This window comes from Pteronotus mesoamericanus, unplaced genomic scaffold (assembly GCF_021234165.1).
Source record: "Pteronotus mesoamericanus isolate MK-2021 breed Mesoamerican mustached bat unplaced genomic scaffold, CSHL_Meso_final contig_68, whole genome shotgun sequence".
In the NCBI taxonomy this organism is placed as follows: domain Eukaryota; kingdom Metazoa; phylum Chordata; class Mammalia; order Chiroptera; family Mormoopidae; genus Pteronotus; species Pteronotus mesoamericanus.
This window is the reverse complement of record NW_026555234.1, coordinates 15,564,990-15,584,651: the sequence shown is the minus strand read 5'-3', so window position 1 is coordinate 15,584,651 and position 19,662 is coordinate 15,564,990. Positions and strand designations below refer to the sequence as shown.

The following is a 19,662-nucleotide window of genomic DNA, read 5'->3' as shown; positions in this document are numbered from 1 at the left end:
AAACTGCTTCAGAAAGTTTGGAGATTTCTTAGGAAGTTAAACTTAGGCTTACATATGACCCAGCAATTTTACTCCTAGGTATTTACCCAAATAAATGAAGATATATGTCCACATGAAGGCCTGTACACAAATATTTGTAATAGCTGGGTCCATAATACACCAAACTATAGGAACAACGTGGATATCTATTAACAATAATACATAAACAAATTGTGAAATAGTCATACAATATTATTCAGTGATAAAAAGAAATGGACTACTAATTACACACGAACATGGATGAATCTCAAAACATTATGCTGAGCAAAGGAAACCAGAAACAAAAGTTTATGTAAATAATTCTATCTACATGAAACTCTAGAAAAGACCAGTCTTTAGGGACAAGCATATCAGTGGTTGTCTGGCATGAATATGTTTATGGGAGACTGAATGGGAAAGGGTATAACGGGAATTAATTTAGGTGACGGAAGTGTTCTATATCTTACTGTGATAGTGGTGATATGAGAATATACACTTGTCTAACCTTAGAGAACTGTATACTTAAAATGCATATTTTATCCTATGTAAATGATCCCTGAATAAAGTTGATATAAATAAAAAATACTGAGTGAGCTGAAACATTTACATTGTTTTCTCTCTCAAAATATTCCTCCCTTTTGGACTTCCCCAAGCAACTCCACAAATCAACTGAGTGGGTAAAACAGTGTGACACTGGACAAGTAAGTTATTATTCTACTGATGAGCAAGTTTCCTCATGAGTAGAATGAGTGGATTATACTATGACTTCATTCATGCATTCATTAATTCATTCAATGAACATTTATTAAAGCCCATTATGGGGCAAGCACTACACCAGGTTCTAGACATACAAAAAACTAAGCAAGAAACCATTTTTGCCCTTAAGGAGTCACAGTCTCGTAGAAGAGACACACTACTCTATGATTATGGCACAACTTATGCATATTTAGGGTGTGAGGAGAATTCATAAGAGAAGCAGTCTTCCCTGATAATGCAACACCTGAGTTGGGTTTTGAGGTTACAAGTTAAGAGTTAGGTTCAGAGGGAAGAGAAGGCATTCCAAGCAGAGAGTGCTGTATGGGCGCAGCGCCAAAGGAGAGAGACATACTATGTGGTCAAGGTGTTTCAGGCAGCTGAGTAGGTCTGGAGCATAGAATTCATGCTTGTAAGGTCAAGGTGTATCTTGATTTCAAACGTTAAAAAAAGATTCCTCTTGTTTAAAGTATATAGACAGGGATCTGACCAAATAATGATACCCATGATGTAGTGGGTCACCTAAGTGGTACAATAACTCTACCTTCAGTTAGGATCCTTTCTGCTGCAAAGAGAATCTTTTCATTCACATGTTGAAACAGTCCCAGGGTGACTTGGGGATTGACAAGGTCAACAACACAGTTTTCCAGTCTTTCTATTCCTAGGGCACCGCAACTCCAGACCCTATATCCTCTCTTTTTCATATCCGGCTTCCCTGGAAGATTCAACAAAGGCTCACAATCCAGTTCCATTGGTCCGCTTTGGCCTTAGATTTTGCACTGATCCTGAAGTAATCCCTCTGGCCGGGACGACGGCACATGGCGACTGGCCTGGCCAGGACTCTGAGGTCCTAGCGCTGGGAGTCAGCCTTACCTTAGGTTCATGGGGAGGGGCAGATTCCCGAATACACAACAGAGCCTTTGTGGAAGGAGGAGACTTGATACTGAGGAGGAATTATGTTTTAAGAAAAACAGATCTTGACAATTTTCAGAATAAGTCAGGGGCTACAAACACACATTGACGAACTTCTTTTTTCATCCTCCACATTGGACTTTGTCCAATGAAAATGGACAAAGAATGAAGTAATACGAGAGTCAGAACATGCACACAAAAAGCTATCACTCAGTATTCTAAGCACCACATTAGTGGATGAATGGTTTCATGAGAACAAAGAAAAGGGCATAATTAATTCTAACTTAAAGCTCTGGGATATTGTCACAAAAGAGGTCTTTTCAGTGGGGCCTTGGAAAAGGGAGGTCCTTCTGGCAGAGACAAAGCGAATGGGCACAGCTGGTTGAGGGTCAACTGGTGAGTTTGAAGTATAGGGTAAAGGGTCAGTGTGGGAGCCCAGCAATGGGAAGACCACGCTGCAGAGGCTTTCCCCGCCCCTTTGCTGCACAGCCTGCACTTTACCCATTAGGCAGTGGGTGCCATGTAATGTTCCAAGCAGGTAAGTGACCCAGCTGAATCTGTATAGAGAGCTGTAGGGATAGGTTAGACATTTCCTGAGATAAGAAGGAGATATGTGCAGCGGGGATAAAGCTAAGCTTTGAAGCGGAAGGCAGAAGAGGGAGTTCAAGGCTAATGGTCCCCATCTTCCGCATGAAACAGAGAGAGTGCCTGCTGAGTGTAAGGGGTGCTAAGCAGTTCGACAAGCTGGGAGTTTCAATCCGCCAGAATGCTGCGTCACCAAAACATTCTGATCAAAACGACTGTCCAATAAACTCTTCTAAAAGGGCATACATATGACATCGGTGAATGAATTGAAATCCAGGAGATTTCAATCTGTCTGTTAGTCTAAGTCACCATTAGTGCCAGTGCCATAGGGAGAGCGATTATGTAAGCATCCACGGTCACTCGGGTCCTCGTGAGCACAGGCCGAGCAGATGTGAGGGGGTGTCAGAGGATGGTAGGCACCGGAGAGGGGGATGCGGGGGAAGGGACGCGGTCAGGGCGGTGTGAGGAGGTGCGGTGGGAGGCGGAGTGGGAAAGGCAGCGGCTGCCCCGGGGCAGCATCTCCACCCGCAGCCAAGAGCAAGCTCGCAGCTGAGCAGGGTTTGTGACAGTAGCAAAATGTGTGGCAGCCTCCAGGTTTGGCTTTGGGATTCAGCTCCAGAGCTACTGGCTGGAGCCACTCGTTCCAAATGTAAGTGTCTGCTGTGCCAGGATACATTCTTTTTTTAATAGATACAGTCTCGAATTACCAAATAATGTCATACAAATGCTAATGAGGATGGACAGTCTTCATATGTTATCTTCTACCACTTGACCTCAAAATGCCATGTTTAAAATTAATTACAAACATTTTATATTTGCTCCGTGCTTTGCAGTTTAAAAAACCCATTTCAAATATATTTTCTCACTTGGTCTTCCTCAGTCCTGTAAGGTAAACAGAGCAGATACAATGATTTCCTGCTGCCTGGCCTCCCTGCCCACAGCAGCACAGGAGAGAGTAAATTGCCTTGGGACTTGCAGCTGGAACCAGAGCTCTCCAGTCTAGTGTGTGCTTTCCTGCTGGGCCACTAGACTGCCGCCTTTGAAAAGGCTCATGAATATTCTCCTCAAGGAAGAGGCCAAAGATGGGCATATCTGTACAAATTTGGCCATAATCACTTAAAACCCTCTCTTCCTGACACATTTTTCCCCTCATTTTCTCAGACTGAGGGAAGGAGGGAGGTAACAGTCATAGGTGTGCACATAATTATCCTTGTGGTGAGTGTGCACGTGCACACAAAGAATGGCAAAGCGTATGATCTAAGTGCATCGCCTGCAAAAACAAGGAAATGGGGTTTATTAGAAATCAATCACTGAATAATTATTTAGTCCTTAGTAAGTCAACAAGTGCATGATGAATTAAAGCATATAATATTGTCAAGTTAATACCTAGTTGTATCAAACTCCACCATCTTTGCAGTGTTATGCTAAACCGCACATAGTTCTTAATATATACTCTATAAATAAACGACCCATGAATGCATTTGGATAAAACAATACAATTCTAAGCATTCAGTAAGAGTATCAATCTTTTGATTTAGAGTTTTGTTAAAATAACCAGCATCTGGAATTTGAGCCAAAAACCAAAAGACAATGGTTTTTGGACTTTTTTCCTTTTCATATACTATTAGTCCACATTACAGAAGTAGTAGGGCTTTAGGAATTAATATACAATAATATTCACTTACAAAAAAGACCAAAACAAGAGCGATGCCTTGCATAATGTCTTCAGTTCTAGAATGAATGTCTAGTACCTACTTCTTGTCTCTTGTAAATCTCATTAAACCAACTATCAGCAGAAGCGAATATGGTCTGGGTTTTTCATTCCCTTCTTTGCCTCCTTAGGTGTCCTCCCTGTGTACTTACAAAGTAACAGGCACTGGCAACAGGCCTCAGCAGTGTGGAGTCTTCTAACCAGGAGATGGAAGGCTGAGAAGTTCGAACAGATCATTCCATAATTTTGACTATTTTTCAGAAAATAATGAATATAATATTGTCAGGTGGACCCAGCTGTATTTGACCTTCCCCAGTACAAAATATTAAGGGAGAAAAAAAAATGGAGAGGGATCTAGAAGATCTCTGGTGAGAGAAACATTTTTCAAAACACCAAAGTACATTTGAATTTCTACTTAAAAGCATTATCTTTTTCAAGTCTTCCCACATCCTACCCCACCCCTGGTTCTGAGTGAAGAGCAATTTTTAAGACAAAACAATACATTATCTAGAGATAAATTTACAGACTGACATAAGAGAATTATCCCAGAGGCTACATTACCTCTTAAAGTTTATTACAGTATCTTTAGTTCTTATTGCATATATTGTTACATGCTTTTTCCAAGTCAGGATTATATACACAGTACGCTCAATGTAGCAGAAGTGACGTCTATTGCTTCTCTCTTGACAATCAGCAGCATGCAGTGCAATATTTGGTGTGCTGAGTTATTTTCTCAAAAAGTGAAAAACTACTTAGGTTTAACTAAGGAGGGAACATGATCTTTTATTGGCTTATATGTGAAGTTTAATTTTGGTTTTATGCAGAGTTTGCATAGTTCATGATTAGTTTCTAATGAAAAATTAGAGGTGTTCTCAGTGACCTTGAAGAAGATCAGGTGACAGTAGCAAACAAAAAAATTTGAAGGAGAGGCATAACTTTTAAAGTAGAAAGGTCAGCAAGAACTGCCTGAAACAGACAAACAAAAAACAGAAAGAATGATCAATGTCAGTATTCTAATCAGCAAAATGAAGCCTATACAATAAGGTACAGCAGAAACATCATTACAACATAATTCTGGCATCAACACACACTCTTAAGTTCTTCAGGTTTGCCCTAACCCTCTGTAATAAAACTATAACGCTCCTTCTCTTTTTGGAGTATCTTGATGTTAGAAATGTTCAAAATGCTAACAAGGACTGTAGCCTCAAGCCTTCTGCAAATATACAAGGTAGCATGAGTTTATAAGAGGTCTAACATTTCAACTTGCTTCTATAAATAAATGTAAGTTATGAATCCTAGTTCTGTTGTAGTAGTATAAGGAGTAGCTGACTTCGGGAAATCATTCTGAGATGGAACTAATGTTTATTCAGTTGCAAGATGCATAAACATCCTCTTCCCTTTAAACAAAGAATGTAGGCAGCTATTTTAAGGATGAAATTTACGTTTCTTCGAGAGATAACAAAGAGAGTAATATGGCAAGCCACTATTTAATTTAACCATGTTTCAGGTATAAATGGTATTATTAAAAAGAGACCAGTTTTAAATAATTAACTCACAATTAAAAGTAAGCAGAAAAGCCCATGTATCTTTACTATATCATCCGAACACATGGCCCTTAACTTTCTCATCTAGTTTTTCTTTGCTGTGTGAGTGTAACACACGGATATGAACACTAATAAGAAAGCACAGCATAAGACCCAATAGTTTCTATTGAAATTACAAGGTATGTTGTTTCCCATAATGGTTATAATGGTTTTCTGCAATAGTCTTGTTTACGATTCTCTCACAAGAAGACCATTTTCAAATCATTAAGGAATTTTGAAAACTTGCAGGTTTCACCCAAGTTAAAAATTAGGCTACGAGTATAGTGTGGCTTATGCGTCTGGACTGAAGCGCCTGAAGCTGGCAGTGTCTCGGGAGCTATTTCCATCCACCGGAGTGAAACTTATCCTTACTTCAGCTGCAGCCAGTGATGTCACCTCCATCAGGTTGACCGCGCGGAAGGCAAACACCGCAGCTGCCAGGACTGGAAAAGAGCACACACTGTTTCAACTGCTGGCCTCTGCTCATCGGCCGGCAAAGCCGCTGCAGCGCCCACATGCCCTGCGAGGGCTCGGGACCGCGCTTCCCCTAGACGCACGCCTGCACGGGGATGCTGCGGCCTCGCCACGAACGAGACTCCCCTCTGGAGAACACGGCCTGACAGCTAGAGACACGGGCTCTCACAGTTGGGGGCGGGGGCGGGGGTGGGGGTGGGAAGGAAAGTCCAATGGCCTTAAAAAAGCCATTTTAGAAATTGTTTCTTTCAAACCTGCAAGTTAAATTATAGCAGTTTTTAAATGGCATGAAGCTCTAATGATTGTCTCATAAATCAAAGCTTATTTTGATGCGGGTATTTCTTATTAATGTAATAGAGGGGCATCTGAAAAGTTACATGGAGACGGAATTTATAAATATAGCACATCATGTTTCCTATGTATTAAGGTGGTATCCTGATAAAAATGTGGTAATAACACTTTTTCTTAAAAATACCCTTAAAATGTGTTGTTGTATTTCTATTTTTACCCTCAGCATTGAACTTTCTTGAAGTGTCACAAAGGGCTATGCCTGTGGGTGAGAGCTGCTGTCGGGCTGACCCCGGCGCTTGCTTTCACGTTGGCGATAGGAAAAAGTTTAAAGTTTGGGAAAAAACACTACAGGTTAATATTATACGTTAGTAGAAAACAACATTTGGATTTTTGTTTCCATTAAACATATGTATATGAAGAAACAGCCATGCTAACAGGTGAGAGGATGAGTCATCACAAACAACTCGTCCTCTCACCTGTTAGCATGGTGAGGAGCCCGTCCTCCCTGGGGGTGACCCTGGCCTCCTTCCTCACCCTTTTCATTTCATCCCCAGGGAGGGAAATGCAGTGACTACCCACCAAGTACTGAATTGTAGGAAATGAATCCTACAGAGTTATTTAGAAAACTGGTTCCCAATATACCGCAAAACTAATGCAAATATACAAGTATATGTATACACACATATTTTTACTATGGGAATACTGATCATAGCAATTAATCCTTATTCCAACTCCATGAGTTAAATACTACTATTGGCCCCTTTTTACTAATGTGGAAACTGAGGCACAGTGAGTTTGGGTGGCATGTTTGAAGTTGCACAGATTGAAAACAGTAGACTGAATGCACCTAGCTCTGGATCGAGCATCTGACCACCATGTGATAAAGCTGTTGAGGTTGAAAGTGAGGAGTAATGACCCACCCATGACATGGAAATCAGTATGCCTTCCTAAGAACTGTCTTCCCAACCACCCCTTGGAATCGTTTGCTAGGAGTGGCATGCGGGTGACGCCATGGCGGCCCTGGGCTCTCACGGGAAGTTTGCTGTGCCTGAGGAGTAGACATCAGGACCCAGGCCTCGTGACCTCGCCGGACAGAGGCCGAGTGGAACCAGTGACTGGGAAGCACAGGCATTTTTCTAGGGGACAACAGATTTTGGAGAGCTTGGCAAAAAAAAAAAAAAAAAAGCATTAAAATTAGAAAAATTCTGGGGGGGAAATAGTCGTGGTAAAACAAATTTTAAGTTACAGCAGCTGGGATTATTTAATATGTAACAAGGCATACAAGAGATCTGGGATGAAGAATCTACCCTTTGACTGAAAAAGAGAAAACTTAAGTACTTTGAAGTCACTGAGCTTCTTTGTTTACAAGAATATCAAAGAAAACCATTTATGTGGACCAGCAGCTTTTTTTATAGTTTCCTAATATGTGGAACCGTAGTTGACAACGGAGACATTTCAGAAGCTAAGGAGTGTGAGCACTACTTCCTTTTCTGTGTATAATTTAACAGAGTTGGTGACAGCCTGACAGTATGGTCACATTTTCTGCTGTGGCAGGAAAGAGTTTTACGTGGTGGTAAATTGCTTTTCCAAATGCAGATAAGAAAAGGAAAAGGGAGCAGTTCACTAATTGACCTCAGCATCCAAAGGCGCATGTGCTCATAGCCTTTATTTATCTTGGTGTCACATCACAGGAGCTCCCTTCCGTCTGCCGCGTGGTGGCTTTGCACAGCCCTTCCAATGGGACAGGTTGGTTTGCCAAGGAGAAGAGGTCTACACTTTAGGATATTTTCAACTGAAATCATGTTTATTGTGAAACAGATATGCTAATATTTACTTTGGTCTTTTAAACTACTCTCATTACTTTGATTTTAAGCACCTCTTTTCATGAACATTAAGGCATCTTTGCTTTAAACTGTTCTTCAAGGTTCTAATTAATTCATAATTAAACCAGTAATGTTTACTAAAATATTTCTAAGGAGTATATATAATAACTCAATTGAGCAAAAAAAGTGAACCCAAAATATTCAGACCAAAAAATAACAAAATATTTTAAATAATCAAAACTAATTTGAATTCCATGGCGGAGGGCTCTCAGCAGATTAGTCGCATTTCTAGATGTTTTAAAATTCTTCCCTCTTGATTTCTAAAAACCACACAGGGAAAGCAGATGGATGCAACAGTGTGGATTGAATTTCTAGCTACTCATCAGTAACTTTTTTATTACGGTATTGAGTTCATAACATTGTGCCTGCTTAGAGCAAACGCAGTATTCAATGTTTATTTATTTCTCTTTATTTCAGTTTGCTGAGGGGTGAAAAGTCACAGAAAGAGAATTTAAATTGGAAAATGTCTTGAAGGTCTTCTAATTCAACATTTCTTTCATAATAGAAAACCTCTTAACCCTTCAAGTGACAATTAAAAAGCCCATTCTACTTTGGAAAAGTCCTAATTATTAGAAAGTACTTTCTTATACTGAACCCCTTTCTTTAACATACCCTTAATACCTTTTTGAAATAAGACAAAAAGGTATATACAATACTTTCAAAACTTATGTCATGCCCTGAGGAGAGTTACTCAGCAGAATGTCTTAAATCCTGCTGCCTGAGAAATGGTAGCAGAAAACAAGTCGGTTTAGCCAGGAAAACAGAACTTTGGGCAAAGGAGGGACTTATGAGAGCGGAACACACAGGGTGGTGGGCCAGGTCTAAGAGGCGTGCGTGTCAGCAAGTGAACCACCCGGAGAGGAAACGGCTGCCCGGTGAGGCGGGGTTACTCTGCGCGGAAGTGTTTAAACCCACGGTGAGGACCGCGGTCAGAAACGTGGCCGAGGAGTTGAACCTGGTGACCTCTAAGGTTCTTGCTGTCTCCAGCCTATGCATCTCACTGTCATTCGGCCAAAAGACAAGGGCAGATCATTCTTTCCTAACTCAGGCTTGGATGGGCTTTACAAACAACTGATATAGGAGACATCAGTATGTGTTATTGCTGACTGTACCAGGGGCGATATTTAGCTTCATGGCATTTTATTATAACTCTAATTTTCCTTTTCAAAATGCCTCCCCACTACTCTAGACCTCTCAGTATTCGATAATGTGTTAATATGGTACCTAAAGAATCTTCTACAAGAAAAAAGTCTTCTTCAATTCATCATTATTTCCACAGTATCCCAGAAAAGTGTCTTTACAATAATATCAATATAAGGTAAGGAAACAAAAGCTCATACAGGTTAAATACTTTATTCAATATTACACAACTTGAGCTTCCAGTACTCTGCCAACTTTTCTGCTTTCTATCCATTGTTGTAAGAACCATGTAATGTTTATTTTAAGTTTTCAGATAATCCCAATGATAAAAATAACTGAGTCTACTTTGTACAAGGGAAGCAAAGTAATATAATCAATAATAAATCCGTGCCCTATGTGTTATTATACAGTTGCTTTGTCTGATATTTGTTGTAACAACTGCTTAACTATTAAATAAGAGGTGAATCTGTGGCTTCCAGAAAAAACATGAAATATTTCTGGCTTAAGAGAATATCTAAAAGAGGAAATTCAGTCACCAGGGCAGGAGTCAGACCACTAGCAGAAAGGAAAAGGTTTTGAATGCAGGACAAACTTAAGTGCAGAGGAACTGAGATTTCAATTGTGCAGGGAGGCTTGGTGTCAGGTCGGATTTCAGGTGCCAGCTGAGAAAGGCACAGAACAAACACTAAAACAGATGAGGAGCCCAGGGTGGAATGTGTGCCCACCCGCTGTGGCACAGGCCTCCCAGGTGCTGAGGGACAGTAAGCCCTGGCTGGACTAAAGGTCGGGGCGGGGGAGAAAGGGCCTTTCCCAGGAGCCAGACAGAAAGACTCGGAAGAGACTGTTGGGCAGTTACATGGAAGTACAGTATCTACATCACAGCATCTCACTACTTTCTTCTGAGGCAGATAAACCTACTAAATGTTCATGAATTAGCAATGACAGATAACTGTAGATTTAAACTCCAATCCCAGATGGTGAATGTTAGGAAGGAAAAGGGCTTTACTATAGAAACCACATGTGCTTTACAAAGAAGCACTTACTCTTACCAGCAAGAAGTTCCAGAGAGTTGTATCCTAGGATTCTATCCCACAAAAGCAAAAGTTGATCTGTAGCTAAGTATCCAGAGAAAGCGCGAACCATCCATTTAAATGATATGCGAAGTCTGTAAAGAAAGTAAAAAAGACTTTACCAGTGTTTTTTTTTTCTTTCAAAAGGCAATATCTTACAAAAGGTTGGAAGAGCCCAACCAATTCTATTGTTGAGTCTTAGAAATGACCTGGTACTCTCTTACAAGCTGCAGAAGGACAATGGTGAGAAGCCATGGGTCCTTGAATTACCAGTCTCAAAGGATTGAAGGGATAATCATATCCGCGTGGCCGCCTGTCAGGTTAGAGTTCAGACTTTAGAAGACCCAGTTCTACCTTCTGTTTTTCAAGGTGTGTACTAACTAGCTATCAATTAAGTGATCTTATAGTTTTAACAGTTTCAGGCAATCCATGATCATTTGAATTTCCTTCTAAAATACTTGAAAGAGTGCTTGATAGTTGCATATTTTTCCTAGTCAATAAATTATATTCCTACATGTCAGTCAAATGGCCACAGAGGATAAATTTATTTCTGAAGACCAAAAAAAAAAAAAAAAAACCAAACCTTCTAAAGTTATAAAGGAACTTAGAAATAATCTCTAACTTCAAACCTTTCATTTTAAAGAGGTTATCAGAATTCTGAAAGATCGACTTAGAAAATGCAATTAAATTGCATTTTGCCCTCTGTCCCCAAACCCTATGAGGTATGAGATCCCACCATTTAGAAGTAGTTGGTTATGTTACAATGACAATTTAACTCTGGAATCAGGAAATGAATTCCTTGGCTTTGATGCCTTAAGAGATAAACCAGTTCCTCACATTTCTGTGATATCTTTTAGCATGCAAACATCATTTTTTGCCCCTGATAAGTGCTGGCCAAACTTTTTGTTGGAATTGTTATAATATTATGTAGGTAAATATCTGTACTATTTTCTTAAAGCAAGAGAAAGGGACCTAGAGATTGCATTCGTTGGTGTCATATTAATTTCCTTAAAACTGAAAAAAGACCCCAAAGTTCTAGAAATTCCTCAGTATGAGATAACTATTGCTCTAATAAAACAAAATAATATTGACAAGTGAAGTGTTTTGGTGGGTTTCAAAATATTTTCAGAGATGCCAAGAAACTTCTGGTCACTGGATATTTTCATTTTTAAATTCAGTTGACTTTTAAGTCTAAATTGGTAACTTCAAGTAGTTTCCCCTCACTGGATCTTTCATGGCATCTTGTTAGAACAACAGCACCAGGTACTGGGTCCTCCGCGTGTACAGCACAGGCTCAGTTTCTTAGAAAAAAGGTTTAGTGAGGTATAATTTATGTAACGTAGAAATTACACTTGTTAATGCACAGTTCTATAAGTTTTGTTAAGAACCAATGGAAACTTTAGAACTGAAAATACAATAACAACAAAAACAACTCCTCACTGGATGGATCCAATAGCAATATGAAAACGACCAATGAAAGGCCAGTGAACTTGAATAACTGTCAGTAGAAAGAAGCCATTCTGAACCAGAGTGAAAAGTATTCAAAATACAATGAACAGAGCTTCAGGAACCTGTCGAATAAGACCAAAAGTTTTAACATTTGTATCATTAGAATACCAGAAGGAAAGGAGAATAAGGGTGGTGCCAAAAAAAAAAAAAAAATTAAGGAAGTAATGGTTCATAACTTCCGAAATTTGGTAGAAGACAAAAATAAGCCTACAGATTCAAGAAGCTCACCAAACCCCAAACAAGATAAAGCCAAAGAAATCTAGGCCCTGGTACACCCTAATCGAACTTCTGAGAGCTAAAAACAATGATCTTGACATTAGCCAGAAAAAACCAGAATTGACCTTACTTATTCCTAAAATGTCTGGTAGAACTTGCTAGTTAAGGCATCAAGGACTGGAATTTATTTGAACATAATGTTAGAATGTCCTGGGACATGTACCTAAGCCACCGCCTGTGCTGGAACAAAGAAGACGTACGTCACTGGCTAAATACGTGACCACGAGATTCCCCACGTGAGGAGCAACAGAGGCACAGCCTTGGGCATCCCGCTGGCGGCCTGCTGGCGGCCGTGGAGTCCTCACTGCCCCTCCCCTCTCCCTGGAGCTTTCCACAGAATTGGCCTTCCCTGACCAGGTCCCCAGGACACCTGGGGCAGATCACCAGGGTGACTCAACCTCCCCGGGGGTCTGCTGCACACCTTAAAAGCCCTCTACCCTTTCCCTTGGGGCTGCCATTCGTTTGGACCCCACGCGCCTGATCGCAGTGTCCCACCTCGAAAAAAAGCCCTTAACTACACTTTTCTAGCTCCGTTATTAGCCACCTTGGCTACGTAGCATTTTGGTGCCGAACCCAGGAAGTCACTTCCAGCCTCCGGGGGCCGGGGACCAGGGGAGCGGTGGGCAGCGGCAGCTCGTCCCGGGCTCACCCCCACCCCCGTCTCCGCGAGGACTGGAAGCGCGGACGTACCTCCAGCCTCCGGGGGCCGGGGACCAGGGGAGCGGTGGGCAGCGGCAGCTCGTCCCGGGCTCACCCCCAGCCCCGTCTCCGCGAGGACTGGAAGCGCGGACGTACCTCCAGCCTCCGGGGGCCGGGGACCAGGGGAGCGGTGGGCAGCGGCAGCTCGTCCCGGGCTCACCCCCAGCCCCGTCTCCGCGAGGACTGGAAGCGCGGACGTACCTCCAGCCTCCCGGGGCCGGGGACCAGGGACCAGGGGAGCGGTGGGCAGCGGCAGCTCGTCCCGGGCTCACCCCCAGCCCCGTCTCCGTGAGGACTGGAAGCGCGGACGTACCTCCAGCCTCCGGGGGCCGGGGACCAGGGGAGCGGTGGGCAGCGGCAGCTCGTCCCGGGCTCACCCCCAGCCCCGTCTCCGCCAGGACTGGAAGCGCGGACGTACCTCCAGCCTCCGGGGGCCGGGGACCAGGGGAGCGGTGGGCAGCGGCAGCTCGTCCCGGGCTCACCCCCAGCCCCGTCTCCGCCAGGACTGGAAGCGCGGACGTACCTCCAGCCTCCGGGGGCCGGGGACCAGGGGAGCGGTGGGCAGCGGCAGCTCGTCCCGGGCTCACCCCCGAGCCCCGTCCCGGCGAGGTTTAGAGACCTGGCAGCCAGAACAAAAGCTCGGGGAGAACCACTCGCCCAGCCATCGCATCAACACCGGCGAATCTCTCACGGTAAGGAAATAAGACGGTTCCTTTCCGGCTCTCCCTTGTCTGCACTGTCATTCCGGGACATTCCAGAAAATCACAGCACCGAGTAGGGAGCTGCCTGTGGGTCTGTGACGCGCGACGGGGCTGAGTCAAAGGGACGCCCTTTTCTTAGCCTGTTCCGTTTGGCTGCGTGGACGGGGACAGCCTGAGGAGGGGACACCCCCGCTAGTCCCCCCACCCCCCCGCCACGTGGTCCTTGGTCCAAGGAACACTTATTTTCCTTACCTTTATCTAAATTAAACCTAAAGTCCAAAATCCGACCGAAGAGGTTCCTTTTCTATTGTCATAATGCCTGCCTTCAGTATCCATTAGACGACGGGTTCATCTGGCCTGAAAATGGGTCCTTTGACCCTCAAATGCTTACTGACCCTGACAACGTCTGTCATCGCGTGGGCAAGTGGGGTGAAATACCCTGTATTCAGGCATTTTTCGACCTGCGCAGGCGCCCCTCCCTTTGTCAATCCCGTCCCACTTACCAAGTCCCACTTCTCCGATCCGCTCTCCCCAAGTCCTCACACTCCACTCGACTGGCCCTCCTTTCGATCCTGCCGAACACTCTTTTCCCTCTGCGACTGCCGCGCCCCTTCACTACAGCGCCCCCCGACCCCCCCCAGGCCCCTAAACCCGACCCTCTCCCACTTCCCCCTGATTCCTCTGCTCCCCCCAGTCCCGGTCATCTCCCTCCTGCAGCGGGCCAAACGCGTCCTGGGGCGACCCTCCACCCCCGGGGCATGCGCTCCATGCGCCCCTTAGGGAAGTCACGGACCCCAGGTCCCATGTCGAGTCCATGTCCCCTTCTCCCTCTCCGATCTCTCTCAGGTCCAACAAAAATTAGGATCCCACTCCTCTGACCCTAGGCGCTTTATTAAGGAATGTGAAACCTTACTGCCTCTTATATATAATCTTACCTGGAGGGACCTCTACATTCTTTCCACGGGCCTGTCCCCGGAGGAGAAGGAACGAGTTTGGTTAGTGGCTCAGGCCCATGCAGACGCTCTAAACAGACAAGACCCTAATAATAGTCCAGTGGGGGCTACTGCCATCCCACGTGAAGAACCTGACTGGGATTATCAGGAGGGGAGACCAGTCAGGCGGGCTCGGAGTCATAGGATCAGCTGCCTAACTGCTGGCCTTAAACCCTCAGCGAGTAAGGCAGTCAATTATGACAAACTTAAGGAAATTACACAAGGATCAGAAAAGCCCCGCAGTCTTTCTGTCCCATCTCTGGGACACTCTCCAGCAGTTTACTCACTGAAACCCAGACTCCCCGGAAGGCAGCCTGCTTCTCCATATGCAGTCTATCTCGCAGTCAGCCCCAGACATAAAGAGAAAGTTTCAAAAGCTTGATGCTGGCCCCCAGACTGGACTGACTGAACTAATGGGCCTGGCCTTTAACACAGAGGAGGGACGAGCACAAGAAAGGGAAAGAGAGAAGGCAGAGGCCAAGTCCCGCCATCAGTCTTACCAGCTCTTAGCCTGGACACTGAAAGATGCTCAAGGGCCGCCCCACAGAAAAGGCAAAGGAAAAGAAAGGAAAGCCGCCTCCCTGAACTTTAAGTGTAGCAAGCCAGGGGGCCTCGCCAGGCGCTGCCCGCGGCCATGGCCTCAGCCTCCACCAGGGCCTTGTCCTCTCTGTAAACTAGAGGGCCACTGGAAGTCCGACTGTCCTCAGGCCTCTCAAGGCAAGAGGACGTCAGTGACCCATTCAGAACGGACCCCTAGCTTCGGGCTCCTGGAGCTCCTAGGACTGGCTGCAGAGGACTGAGGGTGCCCTGGAGCCGCCATAGGCCCCATGACCGTCTCTAGGGTGGAGTCATGGGTAGCGCTGTCAGTAGCAAGTAAGCCAATATCCTTTCTAATAGGTACAGGGGCCACTTACCCTGCTCCTCCCGAATACTCTGGAAGGCCTGTTCATTGCTCAGTTTCTATTGTTGGGGTCAGCAGTATAATTTCTCAACCCCTGGCTACTGCCCCTCCGACATGTTCCTTAGACGGACACTCCTGCCTACACTCCTTCTTAATACTCCCTCGCTGTCTGACACCCATTCTAGGAAGAGGCCTCCTAGCCAAATTTAAAGCTCAAATACTCATTCTTTCTCCTCCCAGTCCACAAGGGTTCTTTTTGCTCTCTCTCTAGCTAGTTCCAAACCTTACAAGTTGCTAACTCTCCCAGCCACAGAAGTACATCCTGTAGTTTGGGACACTGATATTCCCATTACAGCTGAACGCCAACCCCTGGTTCGGATCCCCTCCAAGATCCTTCCCACTTTCCAGCACGGCCTCAATATCCCCTGGCATGAGAGGTCCTACAAGGACTTTACAGTGGAATAAAATCCACCATAAGCCACCTCCTTCATAGAGAATTACTGCGACCTACAAACTCCCCACACGACACCTCCATTCTCCCAGTCAAGAAGCCAAATGGCACTTATCATTTAGTCCAGAACTTACAAATCGTCAGCCAGGCTGTCCTTCCCCTCCGCCCAGTAGTCCCTAACCCATACACCCTTTTCTCTCTTACTCCTTCAAACACTACCTATTGCTCTGTCCTCGACCTCAAAGATGCATTTTTCACCATTCCTTTATACCCTGACTCTCAAAATCTCTTCCCATTCACTTGGACTGACCCTGACAGCCATATTTTACTTGGACAATTTACTTGGACAGTATTACCCCAAGGATTTTGAGACAGTCCCCACCTCATGGCTTCCCAATATGACCTGGTTATGGCCCTTCTTAGGCCCCCTATTCGTGATACTTCTTTTACTCCTATTTGGCGCATGCCTGTTTAAGCTGCTTATAAAGTTTATATCTTCCAGATTAGACCAGCTCAAAAAACAAAGTCAGGACCATCCTCTCCTTGCAGGATCAGAATTCCATACAGGCCCAGGCTCAACTCCTAGATATGATCTAAAGATGACTATACAACCTTCGTCAGTGTTGAAGTAATTACAGAAGAAATTCGGTGACCCTTTCACCTTTAAACAAACAGAAAAGAGCCTGGAATGTTAGAATGTCCTGGGACATGTACCTAAGCCACCGCCTGTGCTGGAACAAAGAAGACGTACGTCACTGGCTAAATACGTGACCACGAGATTCCCCACGTGAGAAGCAACAGAGGCACAGCCTTGGGCATCCCGCTGGCGGCCTGCTGGCGGCCGTGGAGTCCTCACTGCCCCTCCCCTCTCCCTGGAGCTTTCCACAGAATCGGCCTTTGCTGACCAGGTCCCCAGGACACCTGGGGCAGGCTAGCAGGGTGACTCACTCTCCCTGGGGGTCTGCTACACACCTTAAGAGCCTGTCTACCCTTTCCGTGGGGGCTGCCGTCTGTTTGGTCCTCAAGAAAAAAACCCTTAGTTGGACTTTCCTGGCTCCAGGTCCTTTCTTAGCCACCTTGGCTACCTAACAGGGAGAGTGTGATTAATTAAAGATGTATATTATAAACCTTAGGGCACTATAATGGACTGAATGTTTGCATTCCCCTACACAACAATTTACATGTTGAAACACTACCCTCCAATGTCATGTTATTAGAGAAGTGGGGGGATCTCTGGGAGGTACTCAGGTTTAGATAAAGTTATGAGAATAAAGTCCTCATGAGCAGGATTAATATGCTCATAAGAGTCACACGAAAGCTTGTTTCTCCTCTCTGCTCTCCACAGTATGAGGCTACGATGAAGTTGGCAGTCTGCAACCTGGAATGGAGTCCTCACAGCAACGTGACTATGCTATCATCCTAACCTTGGGCTTCCAGTCTCCAAACCGTGAGATGTAAATTTCTGTTGTTTCTAAGCCATATGGTTCATGGTAATTTGTAATAGCAGACTGAACTAAGAAAGGCACTTAATGAAAGGAATGTTTTTTAAAAAGTATAGGTAGTAATTCAGTAGCTAAGAAAAATGGAATAAAAATAGTTTAAAAGTAGGCAGAAAAAAATAAAGGGCATATAAAACAAATAAAATATGCCTAGCAAGAGAGTAGATAATATCAATATTACTTTAATCTAATGATGTCAATTACATTAAGTGCAAATAGAATAAACATACCAATTAAGAGAGAAACTACCACATTGAAAGACCCAAGTATACTTTGACAAGAAAGCCACATGAAAAATAAAGATGATAAAAATATATTAAAAGGATAGGAAAGAATATATCATACAAATTGTAATGAAAAGGTAGCTGGAATAGCTGTATCAGGCATAGTAGATTTGTTACCAGGAATAAAGACATTACATATTGATAAAGGTATCTATTCTCCTAAAAACAGACCTTCGAATACATGAAGTAAAAATTCATAGACCAATAAAGAAACATACAAATACACAATTATAATTGATGACTAACATTTCTTAATCAAGAAACAGAAAAAGTAGACAGAAAACTAACAAGTGTGTAGATGGCTTGAACATTATCAACAAGCCTGATTTCACTGCCATTTATGGAACACTCTGCCCAACACTAAGAAAAAATATATTGCTTTCGAGTGCACAGAGAACAGTCACCAAGGTAGATCCCGTTGGGGACCATGCAAAAAACCTCAACAAACCTAGAAGAATTGAAATCTCATAAAGCATGTTGCCTAACTGCAACAGCATTAAAATATAAATCAATAACAGAAAGATAACAGGTTTTTATAAATATTTGGAAATTAAACAACATGCTCTATCTAACCCATGGTTAAAGAGAAAATCACTTGAGAAATTAAGAAATATTTTTAATTGAAAGACAACAAAAACACAATTATCAAAATTTCTTGGGTATATTTAAAGCAGTGCTTCGAGGGCAACCGCTAGCATTTGAAGAGAAGAGTGGTCTCAAACCAGAGGTCTAACTCTCACCTAACGCAGGCATGGAAAGGGACTAATAAACATATAGGCTTATGCTATGAAATTTAAACTGAAAAACAATAGAGAAAATAATAAAAACCAAAAACTGGCTCTTCCAAAAAAGAATAAAATTAATAAACTTCTAGCCAGAATATTAAAGAAAAAAGAGACAGAAGATACAAATATCGATCTCAGGAATGACAGAGGGGAAGTTACTGTGAGTTTATACATATTAAAAGGCTAATTGAGAATAATTAGAAAATATTATAAATATAAATTTGTCTATAAATATAACTTAGAAAAAATGAACAAATTGCCAATGCTGACTCAAGAAGAAATAGATAATTTCAATAGTTCTATATCCAATAAAAATTTAATTCTGGATTAAAAACCTTCCAAGAGCATCAGTTTTAATTTACGAAAGCCTTTTAAAAATTGATTTCTATCTTAACAATTGATTATACTTTCTTCTGCATTAAAATTTTAATGTTTATCATGTCATTAAAATAAATTTGTTACTTGTATTGATTAAAGTATATAAATTGGCTGGAAAAAATATCAGAATTCTAGTTTCTAGCAATAAATGGTCTTCACCATAGTAAAGTCTGGTTATAGTCAATATAAAATATTTTTGCCACATTCTTGTTTTATAGCCCTAATTAACAGATTACTGTTTTTCAATGGCTACAAAGGAAAGAGTATCAGCTTTGTATTATAAATGTATGATATGAGGTATTGTTTTATAAATGGCAGTTTTAAGATCTAAGATATTTGAAATTAAATGGTGCTTTATAGAAAAGATTATATGCATATATATATAATACAATATACATATATACACATAGAGAGAGAAACAGGCAGACAGAGAAAGAGGTCTATATATTAGAGGCATATATAAATCTATATATTATACATCTATCTATCTATCTATCTATCTATCTATCTACCTAATCATTCAATCTTGAACAATTCCGTGAGGTAAAAATTCTCTTGATTTTAAAAATGAGGAAATTAAATTATCTTGATTTAAAGAAAGAAATTGAGGCTTAGATAAATTAAATAACTTTGCCAGGATTATACAATTTAGTAGAGATAGAATTTAAATCCGGGTCTGTCTCTAAAATCCACCCACTCATCCATCCATCTGCTGTGGATTCAAGTATGGAGAAGACAAATGCTGAACTGTTCTATTCCTCATGAAC

The 19,662-nt window shown here is 42.8% G+C and overlaps 1 protein-coding gene across 2 annotated transcripts in view; it reads right to left on the bottom strand.

Annotated features, from left to right (window-relative positions):
- Positions 1-4,538: 4,538 nt before the first annotated feature.
- Positions 4,539-19,662, bottom strand: part of TBC1D19 (TBC1 domain family member 19) — a 115,933-nt gene continuing 100,809 nt past the window's right edge. For both annotated transcript variants that reach the window (XM_054582020.1, XM_054582021.1), the window contains 3 exons: positions 10,400-10,515; positions 5,935-6,005; positions 4,539-4,945 (listed from right to left, as the gene is read on the bottom strand). In XM_054582020.1, coding sequence (XP_054437995.1) covers positions 4,871-4,945; positions 5,935-6,005; positions 10,400-10,515 — 262 coding nt within the window. In that variant the 3' untranslated portion in view covers positions 4,539-4,870. The remainder of the gene's footprint in view (positions 4,946-5,934; positions 6,006-10,399; positions 10,516-19,662) is intronic.